The sequence below is a fragment of the Pristiophorus japonicus genome, chromosome 19 (genome assembly GCF_044704955.1).
Source record: "Pristiophorus japonicus isolate sPriJap1 chromosome 19, sPriJap1.hap1, whole genome shotgun sequence".
Lineage (NCBI taxonomy): Eukaryota > Metazoa > Chordata > Chondrichthyes > Pristiophoridae > Pristiophorus > Pristiophorus japonicus.
This window is the reverse complement of record NC_091995.1, coordinates 2,794,587-2,811,904: the sequence shown is the minus strand read 5'-3', so window position 1 is coordinate 2,811,904 and position 17,318 is coordinate 2,794,587. Positions and strand designations below refer to the sequence as shown.

The 17,318-nt window shown below is 46.1% G+C and overlaps 1 protein-coding gene across 1 annotated transcript; it reads left to right on the top strand.

Moving 5' to 3' along the window:
• The first annotated feature begins 6,525 nt into the window (after positions 1-6,525).
• On the top strand, positions 6,526-17,318 carry LOC139229625 (zinc-binding protein A33-like). Its single transcript, XM_070861135.1, has 6 exons — positions 6,526-7,145; positions 7,226-7,321; positions 7,770-8,003; positions 12,034-12,056; positions 12,145-12,260; positions 15,753-17,318. Exons 1-6 carry the CDS (start codon positions 6,729-6,731, stop codon positions 16,301-16,303), a joined length of 1,437 nt encoding a protein of 478 aa, XP_070717236.1. The 5' UTR covers positions 6,526-6,728; the 3' UTR covers positions 16,304-17,318.

Genomic DNA, 17,318 nt, shown 5'->3' with positions numbered 1-17,318 from the left:
TCACAGCTCACACCGCCAACCAGTTTAGTGTCATCTGCAATCTTGGAGATATTACACTCAAATCCTTCATCCAAATCATTAATGTATTTTGTAAATAGCTGGGGTCCCAGCACTGAGCCCTGTGGCACCTCACTGGTCACTGCCTGCCATTCTGAAAACAACCCGTTTATCCCAAATCTCTGCTTCCTGTCTGCCAACCAGTTCTCTATCCACGTCAGTACATTACCCGCAAGACCATGTGCTTTAATTTTGCACACCAATCTCTTGTGTGGGTCCTTGTCAAAAGCCTTTTGAAAGTCCAAATACACCACATCCACTGGATCTCCCTTGTCCACTCTACTAGTTACAACCTCAAAAAATTGTATAAGATTTGTCAAGCACGATTTCCCTTTCATAAATCCAGACTGACTTGGACCGATCCTGTCACTGCTTTCCAAATGCGGTCTTATTTCATCTTTAATAATTGATTGCAACATTTTCCCCACTACAGATGTCAGGCTAACTGGCCTATAATTCCCCGTTTTCTCTCTCCCATCTTTTTTTAAAAAGTGGTGTTACATTAGCTTCTCTCCAGTCCATAGGAACTGATCCAGAGTCGATAGACTGTTGGAAAATGATTACCAATGCATCCACTATTTCTAGGGCCACTTCCTTAAGTACTCTGGGATGCAGACTATCAGGCCCCGGGGATTTATCGGCCTTCAATCCTATCAATTTCCCTAACACAATTTCCGCCTCATAAGGATATCCTTCAGTTCCTTCTTCTCACTAGCCCCTCGATCCCCTAGTACTTCTGGAAGGTTATTTGTGTCTTCCTTTGTGAAGACAGAACCAAAGTATTTGTTCAACTGGTCTGCCATTTCTTTGTTCCCCATTATAACTTCACCTCAGTCTGACTGCAAGGGACCTACATTTGTCTTCACTAATCTTTTTCTCTTCACATATCTATACAAGCTTTTGCAGTCAGTTTTTATGTTCCTAGCAAGCTTTCTCTCATACTCTATTTTCGCCCTCCTAATTAAACACTTTGTCCTCTTCTGCTGAATTACAAATTTCTCCCAGTCCTTAGGTTTGCTGCTTTTTCTGACCAATTCCTTGGATTTAACACTCTCCTTAATTTCTCTTGTTAGCCACGGTTGAGTCACCTTCCCCGTTTTATTTTATACTCAATACAGGGATGTACAATTGTTGAAGTTCATCCTTGTGAACTTTAAATGTTTGCCATTGCCTATCCATCATCAACCCCTTAAGTATCATTTGCCAGTCTATTCTAGCCAATTCAGGTCTCATACCATCGAAGTTACCTTTCCTTAAGTTCAGGACCCTAGTCTCTGAATGAACTGCGTCACTTTACATCTTAATAAAGAATTCTACCATATTATGGTCACTCTTCCCCAAGGGGCCTCGCACAACAAGATTGCTAATTAGTCCTTTCTCATTACACATCACCCAGTCTAGGATGGCCAACCCTCTATTTAGTTCCTCGACATATTGGTCCAGAAAACCATCCTTAATACACTCCAGGAAATCTTCCTCCATCGTATTGCTACCAGTTTGGTTCGACCAATCTATATGTCGATTAAAGTCGCCCATGATAACTGCTGTACCTTTATTGTATGCATTCCTAATTTCTTGTTTGATGCTGTCTAGATGAGCAATAATTTTCACCAATTCAACATTGGGAAGACTGAAGCTGATGTTTTTGTTCCCTGCTACAAACTCTGTTCCCTAGCATTGACTCCAACCCTCTCCCTAATATCTTTCTGACACCGAACCAGACTGTTCACAATGTTGGTGTGATATTTGACCCTGAAATGAGCTTCCCACCACATATCTACAGCATAACTAAGACCGCCTATTTGCACCATTCTAACATGCCTCCATTGCTGAAGCACTCATCCATGCCATTGTTAGGTCCGGGCTTGACTATTCCAACGCACTTCTGGTTGGCATCAACATTCTTTGCTTAATAAACTAGAAGTGATGAAAACTCGGCTACCCAAGTCTTAAATCATACCACGTCCCGCTCACCCATCACCCTGGAGCTCACCATTGACCAGGACCTTAAATGGACCAGTCACATAAATACTGTGGCAACAAGAGCAGATCAGAGGCCGGGTATTCTGCGACGCGTGTCTCACCTCCTGAATCTTCAATGCCTTTCCACCATCTACAAGGTACAAATCAGGAGTCTGATGGAATACTCTCAATTTGTCTGGATGAGTGCAGCTCCAACAACACTCAAGAATATCGACAGCATGCAGGACAAAGCAGCCCACTTGATTGACATCCCATCCACCACTTTCAACATCCACTCTCTCCACCACTGGTGCACCGTGGGTGCAATGTGTACCATCGATAAGATGCACTGCACCAACTCATCAAAAGCTTCATCGGCAGCATCTCCAAAACCCGCGACCTGGACCACCTAGAAGGTCAAGGTCAGCAGGTGCATGGGAACACCACCACCTGCAAGTTCCCCTCCAAGTTACACACCATCCTGACTTGGAAATATATCGGCCATTCCTTCATCGTGGCTCGGTCAAAAATCCTGGAACTCATTCCCTAACAGCACTGTGGGAGCACCTTCACCACACAGACTGCAGCGGTTCAAGAAGACATGCTCAACATTATCTTCTCAAGGGTAATTATAATGGGCAATAAATTCTGTCTTGCCAGCGATGCCCACATCCTTGAAAGAAGAAAAAAAACCTGAGCTCGCTGACCAAATTGGCTCCCAGTTAAGCAAAGCCTCAATATCAAAATTCTCCTCCTTATTTTCAAATGCCTCCATGGCCCCGCCCCTCCATGTGGCAGAATTTGGTCAAGGCCTCTGCCCAGCCAAGTGACGACCAACATTCCGCCGATGGCCGCCGAAGTACCGGACGGTATTTTCCGTGGGATTTTCATCACCGAGGTCCCTCGAAGGTCAGCGGGTAGCAAATGGACGACGTACACCACCAATCTGAGCGGCAGCGGGCGGGAGCTATCATTCTCGGTGGCAGAGGCGCTTGCTGCCCAAGTGTCACCGAGGATGGAGTCGGGCCCACGGAGGGTCGAAGAGATAAATATAAAAATCATCAACAAACAAAAAAAGAGGAACTTCTGAGGACCTTCAGGAGACCCAATCCAGGTGAGTACCTGTAAAGAAATGATTTTAAACCATTTTTTACAGGATCTTGTCCCTCATCATTCAGGATAGAGCAACCTCAATGCAGCGGTCCACCTCCGACTCCCGACCGCACCAAATCTGGCATCTCGGCGTGCGGGAGTCTACTTACATGCAACAACCATCCGCTGACGTCAGCGGGCGCTTGCTGGCGGCTCTCCCCTCCCGCCCGCTCCAGGCCACTGGCACTGGGCGGTTCGAGCAGAGGAATGTTGGTGGCATTGGGCAGCAGTCGTCGGCAGTGTGCGGTGAGTTCATCAATATCGGCTCCCCTGCTGTAAGGAGATGGTAGCATAGTGGTTGTGTTACTGGACTGCTAATCCCAAGGCCTGGTCTAATGAACCAGAGAAGAAGTGAGTTCAAATCCTGCAATGGCAACTGTGAAATTTAAATTTCGGTTAATTAGATATATTTGGAATTAAAAAGATCGTTTTCGTAACGGTGACCATCAAATTACAAAATTGTTGTAAAAACCCATCTGGTTCACGAATCTCTGTGAGGGAAGGAAACATGCTGTCCTCACCAGGTCTGGCCTGTATGTGACTCTGGACTCTTAACTGTCATCTGAAATCACACAGCAAGCCATTCAATGGCACTTAGAGATGGAGAGTAAATGCTGGACTTGCCGGCAATACCCACATCCCATGAACGAATTAAAAAAAATATCTCCTCCAGCAGCACCCCCACCCTGCCGTGTTGTCCACACTCCTCTAATTCTTTCCTCTGGAGCATCCCAGATTATATTCGCTCAACCATTGGTGGCCGTGCATTATGATGCGCTGGAATTCTCTGCCTCTCTATCCTTCTTTAAGACGCACCTTAAAATCCACTTCTTCCACCAACTATGGCGTCACCTGCTCTACTTTCTCCTTTTGTGGCTCGGTGTTAAATGTTTTCTCTTATAATACTACTGTGAAGAGCCTTGGGATAACTCACTACATTAAAGGTGCTATATAAATACAAGTAGTTGTGGTACATCACACAAGGTGATGTGTCTGATATTACATGTACAGGTGATAAATATGGAGTTCTTAATTGGGGAACTAAGATCATTCAAGTTTAAAACTGAACCAATTCCAGGGGTGGTAAATGTGTTGTACCCTTTGTGCTAGAGAATCTGGGCCAAGGGGGAGACTAACCTATTATAGAATCATAGAAATTTACAGCACGAAAGGAGGCCATTTTGGCCCATCGTGTCCATGCCGGCCGACCAAGAGCTATCCAGCCTAATCTTACTTCCCCACTCTCGGTCCATAGCCCTGTAGGTTACAGCACGTTAGGTGCACATCCAGGTAATTGTTAAATGTGGTGAGGGTTACTGCCTCTACCACCCTTCATGCAGTGAGTTACAGACCCTCTCCACCCTCTGGGTGAAGAAATTTCCCCATATAGCTCCTCTAATACTCCCCCCAATTAATTTTAATCTACGCCCCCTGGTTGTTGACCCCTCTGCCAAGGGAAACAGATCCTTCCTATCCAATATAACCAGGCCCCTCATAATTGTATATACCTAAATTATGTCTCCCCTCAGCCTCCTCTGTTACAAAGAAAACAGACCCAGCATCTCCAATCTTTCCTCATAGCCAAAATTTTCCAGTCCGGCAACATTCTTGTGAATCTCCTCTGCACCCTTTGCAGTACAATCACATCTTTCATGTAATGTGGTGACCAGAACTGCATACAGTACTCCAGCTGTGGCCTAACAAGTGTTTTATACAGTTCAAGCAGAACCTCCCTCCTCTTTTACTCTATGCCTCTACTAATAAAGGCAAGCATTCCATATGCCTTCTTAGCCACCTTATCTACCTGGCCTGCTACCTTCAGGGATCTGTGGACCTGCACTCCAAGGTCTCGTTGTTCCTGTACACCTTTCAGTGCCTTACCATTTAATGTGTATTCCCTTGCCTTGTTAGCCCTCCCCAAATGCATTAACTCATAATTATCCAGATTGAATTCCATTTGCCACTGTTCTGCCCACCTGAGCAGCACACTGATATCTTCCTGCGGTCCGCAGCTTTCTTTTCATTATCAACCACACAGCCCATTTTAGTGTCATTTGCAAACTTCTTAATCATACCCCCTACATTCAAGTAAGATTATCCTTGATCAATACTGCCACTGCCCTGCCCCACCGCTCCGCACCCCACTCCTTCCTGTCTTTTTCTCATCCCAATCCTTCCTGAATATATTATAGCCTGGAATGTTTAGTTCCAATTCTTACCCATGTTTAAGCCAACTCTCCGCTTCAGCCAATATATCATAATCCTGCTTTGATTTATCTCTCCATTTACTTCCTGCTCCTTTTACACTATTCTTTGCTCTGTTAATGGATGTCCATCCTCAGCTTGCCACGGGAAACAGTTGCTAAAACAACCCACATTCAAATGCTATCAATTTCTATTCTTGTGCGTTATTATTAGTGGCTCAGTGGGTAGCACTCTCACACTCTGTGTCAGAGGTTTGTGGGTTTAAGGCCGACTCCAGGGACTTGAACACAAAAATCGAGGCTTGGTACTCCAGTGCAGTACGAAGGGAACGCCGCACTGCCGGATGTATCGTCCTTTGCATGAGACGTTAAACCGAGGCCCCTTCTGCTCTCTCAGGTGGATTGAAAGGATCCCACTATTTCGAAGAAGATCAGTGGAATTATCCCCAGTGTCCTGGCCAATATTTATCCATCAATTAGCAGAAGTAAAAACAGATTATCTGGTCATTATCATATTGGTGTTTGTGAGAGCTTGCTGTGCGCAAATTGCCTGCTGCTTTTTCCGCATTACAACAGTGACTACGATTCGAAAGTACATCATTGGTTGCAAAGCGCTTTGAGACATCCAGTAGTCGTGAAAGGCGCTATATAAATTTCTAGACGTTGTTTCATTCTCTGTTTAGCATTGTCTATAGATCCACAATTTACTGATTAAATCTAAATACTGACTGATAGTGTCCTGTGAGCGGATTGTTTCATTTCCCATCAACAGAATGTAATATTGGATTGCGAACATACGAAAAAACCAAACAGAAGACTTCATCGGGTCCCCGCAGACTGTCCCATACAGTTGTGCTGCCTTCATGTGTCGTCACAGAGACACTCCAAACCCCCAGGGAGTCACATAATCTCCTGGGGGTGGGTAGAATCTGAAAAATTCCTCTCCGGCTCCTTTAGGTCATGGAAAATAATGCAGGAGATCACACTGTCCCTGACCTTCAGGATAACTATCTCTGGTCCCAGGCCATCTCCTCCCCACCCAGAAACAGGTCCAACTCTCTCCTGAAGGAATACCGTCAATCATCGCCCACCGTCAGCGGGAACCTGGATCCACAGGTCCAGTGTTCTCTGGGAAGAGATGAAGCGCTTAACGTCCAACTGGGAAATCTCCACACACACAACGCTCAATCTTTTTCCTCGTGTATTCTAATGTAGGCGTTTACCTCTGAGCATTGGTAAACATCTCAGTGCTGAACAGGTCGGGCAGGTTTGTGCCGAAACTCGCTCTGGCTCCTCCCTTTAAACAAACATTGAAACTGAAAGCGGATTGAATCAGGAAGTGCTGAGAGAAAAATGGCATCTGGATGGCAGTCGGAGAGTTTGACCGAGGAGGCAATCTGTCCCATTTGTCTGGATTTCTTCACCGACCCGGTAATGCTGGAGTGTGGGCACAATTTCTGCCGCTCCTGTATCACACAGTGTTGGGATAAGGAGACACACTCCTGCCCGGAATGTAGAGAGGAATTTCCGGAAATAAACTTCAGGGATAATCGGGCCTTGGCGAATCTGGCCGAGAAAGCTCGAAAAATTACCATGAATACTAAAGATAGAGACAGTAAACACCTCTGTGAGGAACATCAGGAAGAACTGACGCTGTTTTGTGAAACTGACAAGAAACTGATCTGTGTGAAGTGTCTGGTCCCGACAGAGGGGCGGAGTCACAAGACCCACAACTTCGTGGGACTGACGGAGGCTGCACAGATATATAGGGTAACATGGAGGGTAGAATCTCTGGCAACACTTAAACATCTTATGTTTAAACTTTACTCTAATTTAATTTCTAATTGCAGGATAAACTGAAATCATCCCTGGAATCGGCTACAAAGAGAAAGGATTCGGCTCTGGACACCACACGGCGGCAGGAACAGCAGATTTCCGGAGTTAGGGTAAGGAACTGGACAGGTTAGATGCAGCAAGAATGTTCCCGATGTTGGGCAAGTCCAGAACCAGGGGTCAGAGTCTAAGGATAAGGGGTAAGCCATATAGGACCGAGATGAGGAGAAACTTTTACACCCAGAGAGTGGTGAACCTGTGGAATTCTCTACCACAGAAAATTGTTGAGTCCAGTTGTTGGATGTAGTCAGGAGGTATTTAGATGTGGCCCTTACGGCTAAGGCGTTCAGCGGGTATAGAGAGGAGGTGGGAGTGTTCTGAAGTTGCATGATGAGCCAATGAACATATTCAATGGCGGTGCAGGCTTGAAGGGCCGAATGGCCTGCTCCTGCACCTATTTTCTATGTTCTTATGTCTCCCTGTGCTGATTTTCTGGGATCTCGGTTAGTTTTGTTCCCTTTTTCACGGTACATGAATTATGTTTCACATTTCATTTGGTAGGAACAGTCGAGCATTCTGCAGACCCACATAGCATCAGAGTTCGCTAAAATTCACCAGATTCTCAGTGATAAAGAGCAGCAATGGATCAGAGATCTCAGGGAACAAGAGGGGAATATTCTAAAATCAATGGATGTGAACCTCAGTGGAATCCAACAGAAGTTAAATGGTATTAATCGAGAGATATCCGAGTTACAGAGACAGATGGAGGAGCAAGACACAATCTCATTTCTGAAGGTAATACCTTGTTTTATTTAAATACATTCGGTGAGATCATCTGAAACACAACATCATGTATGCTGATCACACCCAGCTCACCTCGCGACCCCGGCAATGTTCCGATGTGTCACGGTGCTTGTCCGATATCCAGAAGTGGAAGAATAGCAATTTCTTCCAACTAATTATTGGGATAGTCGAAGCCATTTTCTTTGGTCCCCGCCACAAATTCCATTCCCTCGACACAAACTCCACCCCTCTCCTCGGCCACTGTCTGAGGCTGATCGAGGCTGTTCACAACCTTGGCGTCTTATTTGACCCCGATATGGGATTCTGACCACATATCCATGCCATCATCAACACCACTTATTTCCACCTCTGTAACATCTCCCGTCTCAGCCCCTGCCTCATCATCAGCTGCTGAAACCCTCATCTATGCTTTTGCTACCTATGGACTTGACTAGTCCATTGCTCTCCAGGCTGGCCTGCGATTTTACACCCTCCATAAACTTGGGCTCATGCAGAACTCGGAGGCACATTTCCTAACTTACACCAAGTCCCGTCCACCCATCACCCCTGTGCTCGCTGGCGCAAACTGTCTCCTGGTTAAGAAACATCTCAATTTTGACATTCTCATTCTTGTTTTCAACTCAATCCGTGGCCTCTCCCCTCCCTATCTCTGCAACCTCCTCCAGGTAAACAACCCACCAAGATATCTGTGCTCCTCCAATTCTGAACTCTTTGCACATCATAAATTTTGTAACAAGTAGTGTAAGCGGTTTTGATTTTAGCCCAATTGCTAGATGGATGGTTCAAATCGCCTTACAAACATTCTAGACCCGGGAATTATTAATCAGAGTGTAAATGAAATGAGTCATGGTCAGTGATGGGCCATCCAACCCATATGTATTGGGCTGATGGCTCTTAATCTGGGCATCTCTCTCAGTCTTTGTGTTGGGAAAGACCTGGCTCCTCTTTGTCTGAACAGGCTAGTGGGTTCATTGTTCTGCTTTCCTTCGGAGATGCAAGTGAGAAGTGCTTTTGCATGTTAGAGTGGCTTTGTCAGTGGCCCCCCCTTCCTGGCCGACAGCTCTTTTGTCAATATTCATGTCCCCCTTCCTTTAGCTGGGACTGGTGGGCAAACCCGTTCTGGATGACTGACAGTTCTTTTGTCACAGCTAACTGCCATGCGGTCTCTGGAGTTTTAACAACATCAGCTTTTTCACTTATCGGCACAGGGTGATCCCACCACAGGGAAAATACCCTCAGAAAAACCCATAAAGTCCACGAAATATTCTCGACTGAGTCCATTCTTTAAACCGAAACTTTGTGATCTCTTCAGTAGCTCCATTGTTTGTTTCTACATACCTTGTCTCACTTAAATAAGACCATGATATTATATCGTGTTGCCCCATAAATTGATTTTTTCTTTCTTTATATTTACATTTCCTGATTCCAGGCAGCATCCGAGACCATCTGTGCTGTCTCCGCATTCAACCCAGATTAGCGTCCCTCTGGTGTGGAGCCTAATACTGCATCATTGCCTGTTTATTTTATATGCTATATCCCTTGTGACACAACCTGTTATGGTGCTAGATTTTGATGAGGAAAGACAGGAGGAGGCTCGAGTGGAGCATAAATGCCGGCATGGACTGGTTGGCCCGAATGGCCTATTTCAGTGTCGTATATCCTATTTAATCCTATGTAACCTGGTATCCTATTAGGTTTTGTTAAACAGCCTTATCAACCCGTGGAGCTGCCTTTAATGCTCTGTGAACCTATACCCCCAAATCCTTCTGCTCTTCTAACGCACTGAGCCAACATCCATTCGGTGTAGGATTCCTGCTGTTACTTCCCCTGTCTCAGCTCACACTTACTGGCAGATAATTCTGTCCAAAAATAATTTAGCCCATTCACACATGTTCTTATTAACTTCTTTTGGTCTTGTATCAAATTAATTCTATCCCCAGAGCGAAACACTGTGGGGCTCCACTGCCCACCTCTAATCACCCTGAAAACCCACCCTTAATTCTCTGATTTTATCCTAAGTAATTTCTAATCCAATTTGCTATCCTCCCCGAATTCCATATCCCACGAGCTTCTCTAGTCATCGCCTGTGTGGTACCTTATCAAGGCTTTCCTAAACTGCATGTACACTGCATTCAATGTATTGTCCCATCAACCACGTGTATTATATTCTCAAACATATCTATGAAATATTTCTAACAAGATCATCTCATTTGAAATCTGAGCTTTAATTTAAATAGGCTTCTTGCTTCATTATTTTTCCATGGACCTCAAAAACTACTAGGAATTGCATTCTGTTTTAACAGAATACATTTATTCTACATTGTTCGAATCACTTTTTAAAACATCCCATTTTTGATGTTCATTTCTGTGTATCTATCTTTCTTCTATTGCCTCAAGCTAGTTAGCTCGCTACTCGTTTTACTGAAATCTGCCTCACTGCAGTCTCATTTTCTTCCGACCGTTTCCATTTCATTTCGATCTTAATAAGTTGTGCCGAAACAGTTTGATCATATGCCTGATCATTACTTACGACCAGACCAGGTACCCGAAGGCACCAAAGTGACACTCAATGCCCTGAATCCAAGCGGTGTGAGATCCCCAGGGAGAAGCGCCCATCACGGTGCTACATGCACAGCGTAACTCCGGGTTGTAAGAGGTCCGGTTCAATAATTGCTATGGAAGTTCTTCCATCTCTCAGTTAGTTTGTGTAGCAAGTAGAATCGATCAGATAAGAACATAAGAAATAGGAACAGGAGTAGGCCATACGGCCAGTTGAGCTTGCCCCTCGGTCAGCAGTCCTGAAGGTTACATATAAACCTATGAACAATGAACAATGACGGAAGGCAAAGAGCACCCAGCCCAACCAGTCCACCCCGCACAACTGCGACACCCCTTGCACCGAAACATTCTACACTCCACCCCAGCCAGAGCCATGTGATCTCCTGAGAGAGGCAAAAACCAGATAAAAATTCAGGCCAATTGGGGAACAAAGCTTGAAAATTCCTCTCCGTCCCATCCAGGCGATCGAAACTAGTCCAGGAGATTACCCGTGTCGTATTCGATGCCCTGCATGACTTACAATCGTATCTGCGCCAGCCAACAAAAGTTACCCAGTCTAATCCCACTTACCAGCTCTAAGTCAGTAACCATGGAGGCTACAGCCCTTTAAGTGCCCATCCAATCACCTTTTAAATGTGATGAGGATTCCTGTTCCACCACCCTTCCAGGCAGTGAGTTCCAGAACCCCACAACCCTCTGGGTCAAGAAGCCCCCCCCCATCCCCCTTAAATCCTCTCTGAACCTACCACCAACCACCTTAAAACTATGCCCCCTCGTAATTGACCCCTCCACCAAGGGAAATAGGCCCTTGCTAGCCACTATATCCAGGATCCTCACAATGTTGTACACCTCAATGTCCCTTCTCAGTATCCTCTGTTCCAATCTTACGTTTAGGTATTTTACAGCCTTCTGGACTCAACATCGAGTTCAACAATTTCAGAACATAACCTCTGACCATATTTTGTTCTCTTCCCTCCTTTTTTTTTTACAAACCACCCTCCCCTCTTTTACTGTTATTGTTTCTCTCTTTCCCAAGGCAGCTGGAATTTATTCCACCATTCACACACCATCTCGGCTCATATTTTGTTTCCTAACTTGCGCCATTATCAGCTCAATTTGGCGATCATCCCTGTTGTCTCTAAAATTACTCCTGTCTTCCAGAATATCACAGACCTCCACTTTTGTTCTGTCCTGCCCTCCCCCTTTCAGTGCCCCTCCATTTACTTAACAATCTGTTTCTTTTCGGAGGTTTCCAATTCTGACGCAGGATCACAGACACAAAACATTTACTCTGTTTCGCTCCACAGATGCTGCCTGACTCACAGAGATTTCGAGCATTTTCTGTTTTTATTTATGAACTATTTCTCACTTGGTGCCATATGTAGCGTATGACACTGAATTCTGAAATTTTGCTCCCAGACCCTCCCTGTGAACTCAGGTCTGTGTTTCTGTTTTATTTCAGGAGGCAGCTTCCCGGATGAGAAGGTATGAGGTTCACTTTACTGAATTGTTATTTCATCTGTTAAAGGAATGCACTGCGAGAATTCTGTATTTGAATGTTTCATATTTTCAGAATCAGTGAAGAGGGTAATACCCTTTCATTGGATGGCCAGAATCTGCCGCTGGGAATATTCAAAGGGCCCGGTCAATACATAGCGTGGAAAGACATGATAGAGAACATCAGCCCAGGTAAAACGTTTTCAGCACCCCAATTTCAGACTTCGTAAAAATCTCGTTGAGTGAATACATCAAAATAATGAAACACAGCTTCAGTGTTTGTGAAATTAAGAACAAAAATATTATGTAATAATCTGCAAAAGGAGATTGAAACTGGTTTGTGAAATCAGTGTAACTGTTTGTGAGCCTATATCAGATCCAGGAGTGCGGGTTCGATACAGAAGCAGTGTATGGTAATGTTGACAGAGAACAATCTTCTCACCCTTCAGACTGACGGTGACTGCAGCGTCAGTAAAATATGCAGATTGCTCATCACAAAACAGGTTCAAGATATAACGGAATCCATGATTCCTCCTCGCCCGGCAACACGTCCCACCCCCCATCCCACGGAACTCCTCCGACTTTGAGGGGCTCATCGAGGAGGCGTGGGAGATTGGAGGGAGGCCTAGAAAAGGTCCGTGAGTCGGAGTAGTGGGAGTTCATCGAGGAAACGCGGGAGATCGGAGGGAGGCCTATAAAAGGCCCATCGTTCGGAGAGGCAGGAGTTCGGCGAGGAGGCGTGCGAGATCGGAGGGAGGCCTATAAAAGGCCCATCAGTCACAGTCGGGGAGCGGGAGTCGAGGAGGAGCCAGCTGGTACACCTGTAGCAGGGTGAGAGGCAAAAAAGGACGTAGAAAGAAATCGAACAGTGACGTCACAGCCAAGGGGGTAAGTGATTGGCTAGTGATTGGTGAGTAGCTTTTCTTCTTTTTCTTTTCCTTTATCAGTAGGTAACCTTTATCATTGTTGCCGAATTAAATAAAGTTAATCTCAGGGTTAAGTCATGGCAGGAAAGCTCGGACACGTGTCATGCTCCTCCTGTGCGATGTGGGAACTTAGGGACGCTTCCAGAGTCCCTGATACTACATGTGCAGGAAGTATATCCTGCTGCAGCACCTGACAGACCACATTGCGGCACTGGAGCTGTGCATGGATTCAGTTTGGAGCATCTGCGATGTTGAGGATATCGTGAGTAGCACGTTGAGTGAGTTCGACACACCGGACCTAAAGTTTACACAGCCAGATAGGGAATGGGTGATCAGCAGGAAGAGCAGTGGAAGGAAGGTAGTGCAGGGGCCCCCTATGGTCATTCCCCACCAAAACAGATACACCATTTTGGGTACTGTTGGGAGGATGAATCATCAGGTGAGGGCAGCAGCAGCCAAGTTCATGACACCGTGGGTGGCTCTGCTGCACAGGATGGCAGGAAATACAGTGGAAGAGCTATAGTGGTAGGGGATTCTTTTGTAAGGGAAATAGATAGACGTTTCTACGGCCAAAATTGAGAGTCCAGGATGGTATGTTGCCTCCCTGGTGCAATGGTCAAGGATGTCTTGGAGCAGCTGCTGGATAATTTGGAGGGTTAGGGTGAACAGCCAGTTATCGGGGTGGATATAGGTACCAACGTTATAGTAAAAAATGGGATGAGGTCCTACAAGCTGGATTTAGGGAGCTAGGAGTTAAATTATAAAGTAGGACCACAAAAGTAGTAATCTCAGGATTGCTACCAATGCCACATGCTAGTCAGAGTAGGAATTGCAGGATAGCTAAGATGAATACGTGGCTTGAGGAGTGGTGCAGAAAGGAGGGATTCAAATTCCTGGGACATTGGAACCGGTTCTGGGGGAGGTGGGACTGGTACAAACCGGACGGTTTGCACCTGGGCAGGACCAGACCCAATGTCCTCGGGGGAGTGTTTGCTAGTGCTGTTGGGGAAGGGTTAAACTAATATGGCAGGGGGATGGCAACCTATGCAGGGAGACAGAGGGAAGTAGAATGTGGGCAGAAGCAAAAGATAGAAAGAAGAAAAGTAAAAGTGGAGGGCAGAGAAACCCAAGGCAAAAATCAAAAAGGGCCACATATGGCAAAATTCTAAATGGGAAAAGTGTGTTAAAAAGGCAAGGCTGAAGGCTCTGTACCTCAATTCGAGGAGTATTTATAATAAGGTGAATGAATTAACTGCGCAGGCAGCAATTAACGAGTATGATATAATTGGCATCACGAAGACATGGCTCCAGGGTGACCAAAGCTGGGAACTCAACATAAAAACATAGAAACAGGGAAAATAGGTGCAGGAGTAGGCCATTCGGCCTTTCGAGCCTGCACCACCTTTCAATAAGATCATGGCTGATATTTCACCTCAAGACCCCTTTCCTGCTTTCTCTCAATGCCCCTTGGACGCTTCAGTCATAAGCGCCATATCTAAATCCCTCTTGAATAAATCCAATGAACTGACATCGACAACTCCCCAGCCCCCATCCCATATCACTAATCCGACTTTGAGAGGTTCCATCCCACTACACCACCCCCCCAACCTGTTCCCTCTCGAGGTCAGCCGCCGTCTTCCTGGTGCCATATGTTGCCACTTTGTTTCGGTAACAATGCTTTGATGGCCCAGCCTGATGATTGATTTTTACAAAGTATATACAGCACAGAAACAGTCCAAGCCGGTGTTTATGCTCCACACGAGCCTCCTCCCACCCCTCTTCATCTACCCATATCAGCCTATCCTTCTGTCCCTTCCTCCCTCATGTGTTAATCTAGCTTCCCCTTAAATGCTTCTGTGCTATTTGCCTGAACTGCTTCTCGTGGTAGTGAGTTCCACATTCTCACCTCTCTGTGGATAAAGAGGTTTCTCCTGAATCCCCTGTTAGATTTATTACTTAATTTTATGTTTTTATGGTGTCTAGTTTTTGTCTCCTCACAAATGGAACCGTCTTCTCTACCTCTACCCTATCAGACCCTTTCATAATATTAACGACCTCTGTCATTTCACCCCTCAGCTTTCCCATTTCTAGAGCCTATTCAATCTTTCCTGATAATTATAGCCTCTCACCTTTTTGTACTATTTCCTTGTAAATCTATTTTGCACTTCCTCCAATGCCTCTATATCCTTATTATAAAATGAAATACTGTAATATAAAATAGTGCTATATCTTTGTGCATTTATTTGAATGCGCGTCTTGCAATCCTTGAGTTTCATTCTCTCTGAATTTGATTAGTTCATCATTAACTTATCTTTTCTATCTTAAATATAATTGCATCTTATTTGATCTATTTTTCTCTGTCATGTTCAGCTGGCCAGACGTGCTGATCAATACTGAGACAAAGTAATTTTTCAATAATATGCAGAAAGCTGAGGATTAGAAGAAGGAATGTCACTCAGAGTTTGATTCTGTCACATCAATAAATTATCGGGGAATTTTTCGCGGGATCAGTGGGGAAACTAGCATTTGTTTCAGTGGGTCAAAGGTCTCCAGACGTCATCAGACCCGCAGCCTGCAATTGGCCGGCAAGCCCGCTGGGCGGGGCTTAACAGGTGTAATCAGGGAAGTAATTTCGGCCAGCGGGCTGGAGCCAGCAGCGAGTCCGGGACCTGTCACCGACATCGCCCGCCACCGACCCGCCGAGACAGCGGAAATCGCGGCTTAAATCACTGACTGTGTTATTTTAACTTTCCCCCAGCTCCAGCCTCTCTGACTCTGGATCCGAACACAGCGAGTCCCCGGCTCATCCTGTCTGAGGACCGGACCCGTGTGAGACTCAGAGACAAACAGCAGCCGCTCCCTGACACCCCGGAGAGGTTTGATGTCTGGGTCTGTGTCCTGGGATCGGAGGGATTCACATCAGGGAGACACTACTGGGAGGTGGAGGTGGGGGACAAGTCACAGTGGGGTCTGGGAGTGACCCGAGAGTCTGCCGGGAGGAAAGGGGCAATCACCCCGAGCCCAGAGACTGGATACTGGATTGTGTGGCTGAGACCCGGAAGTGACTATTTTGCCCTCACCTCCCCCTCACTGACCCGCCTCACCCCGAGTGTGGAGCCCCGGAAGATCGGGGTGTACCTGGACTATGAGGGCGGACAGGTGTCATTTTACAATGCGGACAACATGTCCCATCTCCACACTTTCACCCAGACTTTCACTGAGAGAATCTTTCCCATCTTCCATCCGGGATGGTATGATGGCAGGAAAAACTCCGCACCGCTGATAATCTGCGGGGTTAAAGGACACTGACATTAATGGGTCTGTTTCGATCATTTTCCCTCCAATTCCAGTTTCTGACTCCATTCACTCCCCGGGTGTGTTTGTGTGATGAACATTTCCATTTGTATCTCAGTCTGTAATCAGTGTTTGACTGTAACCCCAGCAGGGTCAGGTCACTGAATAACCCTCCCATCCTCACCCTACAACATATCACCCCCGCCCAACCTGTACTGGGATAGAGTCTCTCCCTCCAGGGACCACAGCCTGGCATTCCTCTGGAGATATTACCCGGATCGACATTTAACTTTATTCCCTGTGACCTTCCTTTGACTGCGGTTTTAGCGGAACCGTCAAGCCATTGAATGTAAACAGCTCAGCGCCTTCATTAAGGAGCAGAGAGTGTGGGGTGTTGGTGCAATCTGTGCAGTACTCACTGGGGAACATCACAAACTGGGCCCCGTTCCCAGTGCGGGGGGGAGCTCATTCTGAGTGGGCAAAGTCAGGATATCAATTGGTGGAGGAGCGCATTTTGAGGCGGAAACCCGACGGATGTAAAGCCGGGCTGAATGAAGCTGGTGTGGAACGGGGAAATGGGGGGAGCAGGATCGGCAGGGCGAGCGATTGGGGTTAGGGTTGTGGCTGCTGCCGAACGGAATCCGAAAATATAATCTTCCGTCTTGAAGCAGAATGGCGAGCCGTTGACCAGAAATTCCTGGCTTTGCGGGCAACGCCTGAGTTACGCTCCATCTGCAGCAAGCGAGTCTCAAGTAATATCGTGATCTTCAGGAAAAGACAGTGCCAATTCCAAAGAAAGCATGTCCGACAGTGCATCGCCCTCTCAGTGCAGCACTGCGATGCGGTGCTCGAGTCTCTGGAGTGGGACGTGAACCCACAACCTTCTGACTCAGAGGTGAAATTGCTGCCCATTGAGCCACGGCTCGCAACTGTTGAGCATTTTGCTTTAAAACAATTAACTCGCTGTCTGATTGTTATTAATGGAGAATGGAAGAGAATTGTAAAGGAGATTATATTGCAGAATCTTAAT

Bases quoted from the DNA above. Each gene is read 5' to 3' on its own strand.
- LOC139229625 (XM_070861135.1), top strand. From the start codon at position 6,729: ATGGCATCTGGATGGCAGTCGGAGAGTTTGACCGAGGAGGCAATCTGT. The intron at 7,322-7,769 runs GTAAGGAACTGG...TTCATTTGGTAG, and splicing joins AGCAGATTTCCGGAGTTAGG to GAACAGTCGAGCATTCTGCA. The intron at 12,261-15,752 runs GTAAAACGTTTT...ACTTTCCCCCAG, and splicing joins GATAGAGAACATCAGCCCAG to CTCCAGCCTCTCTGACTCTG.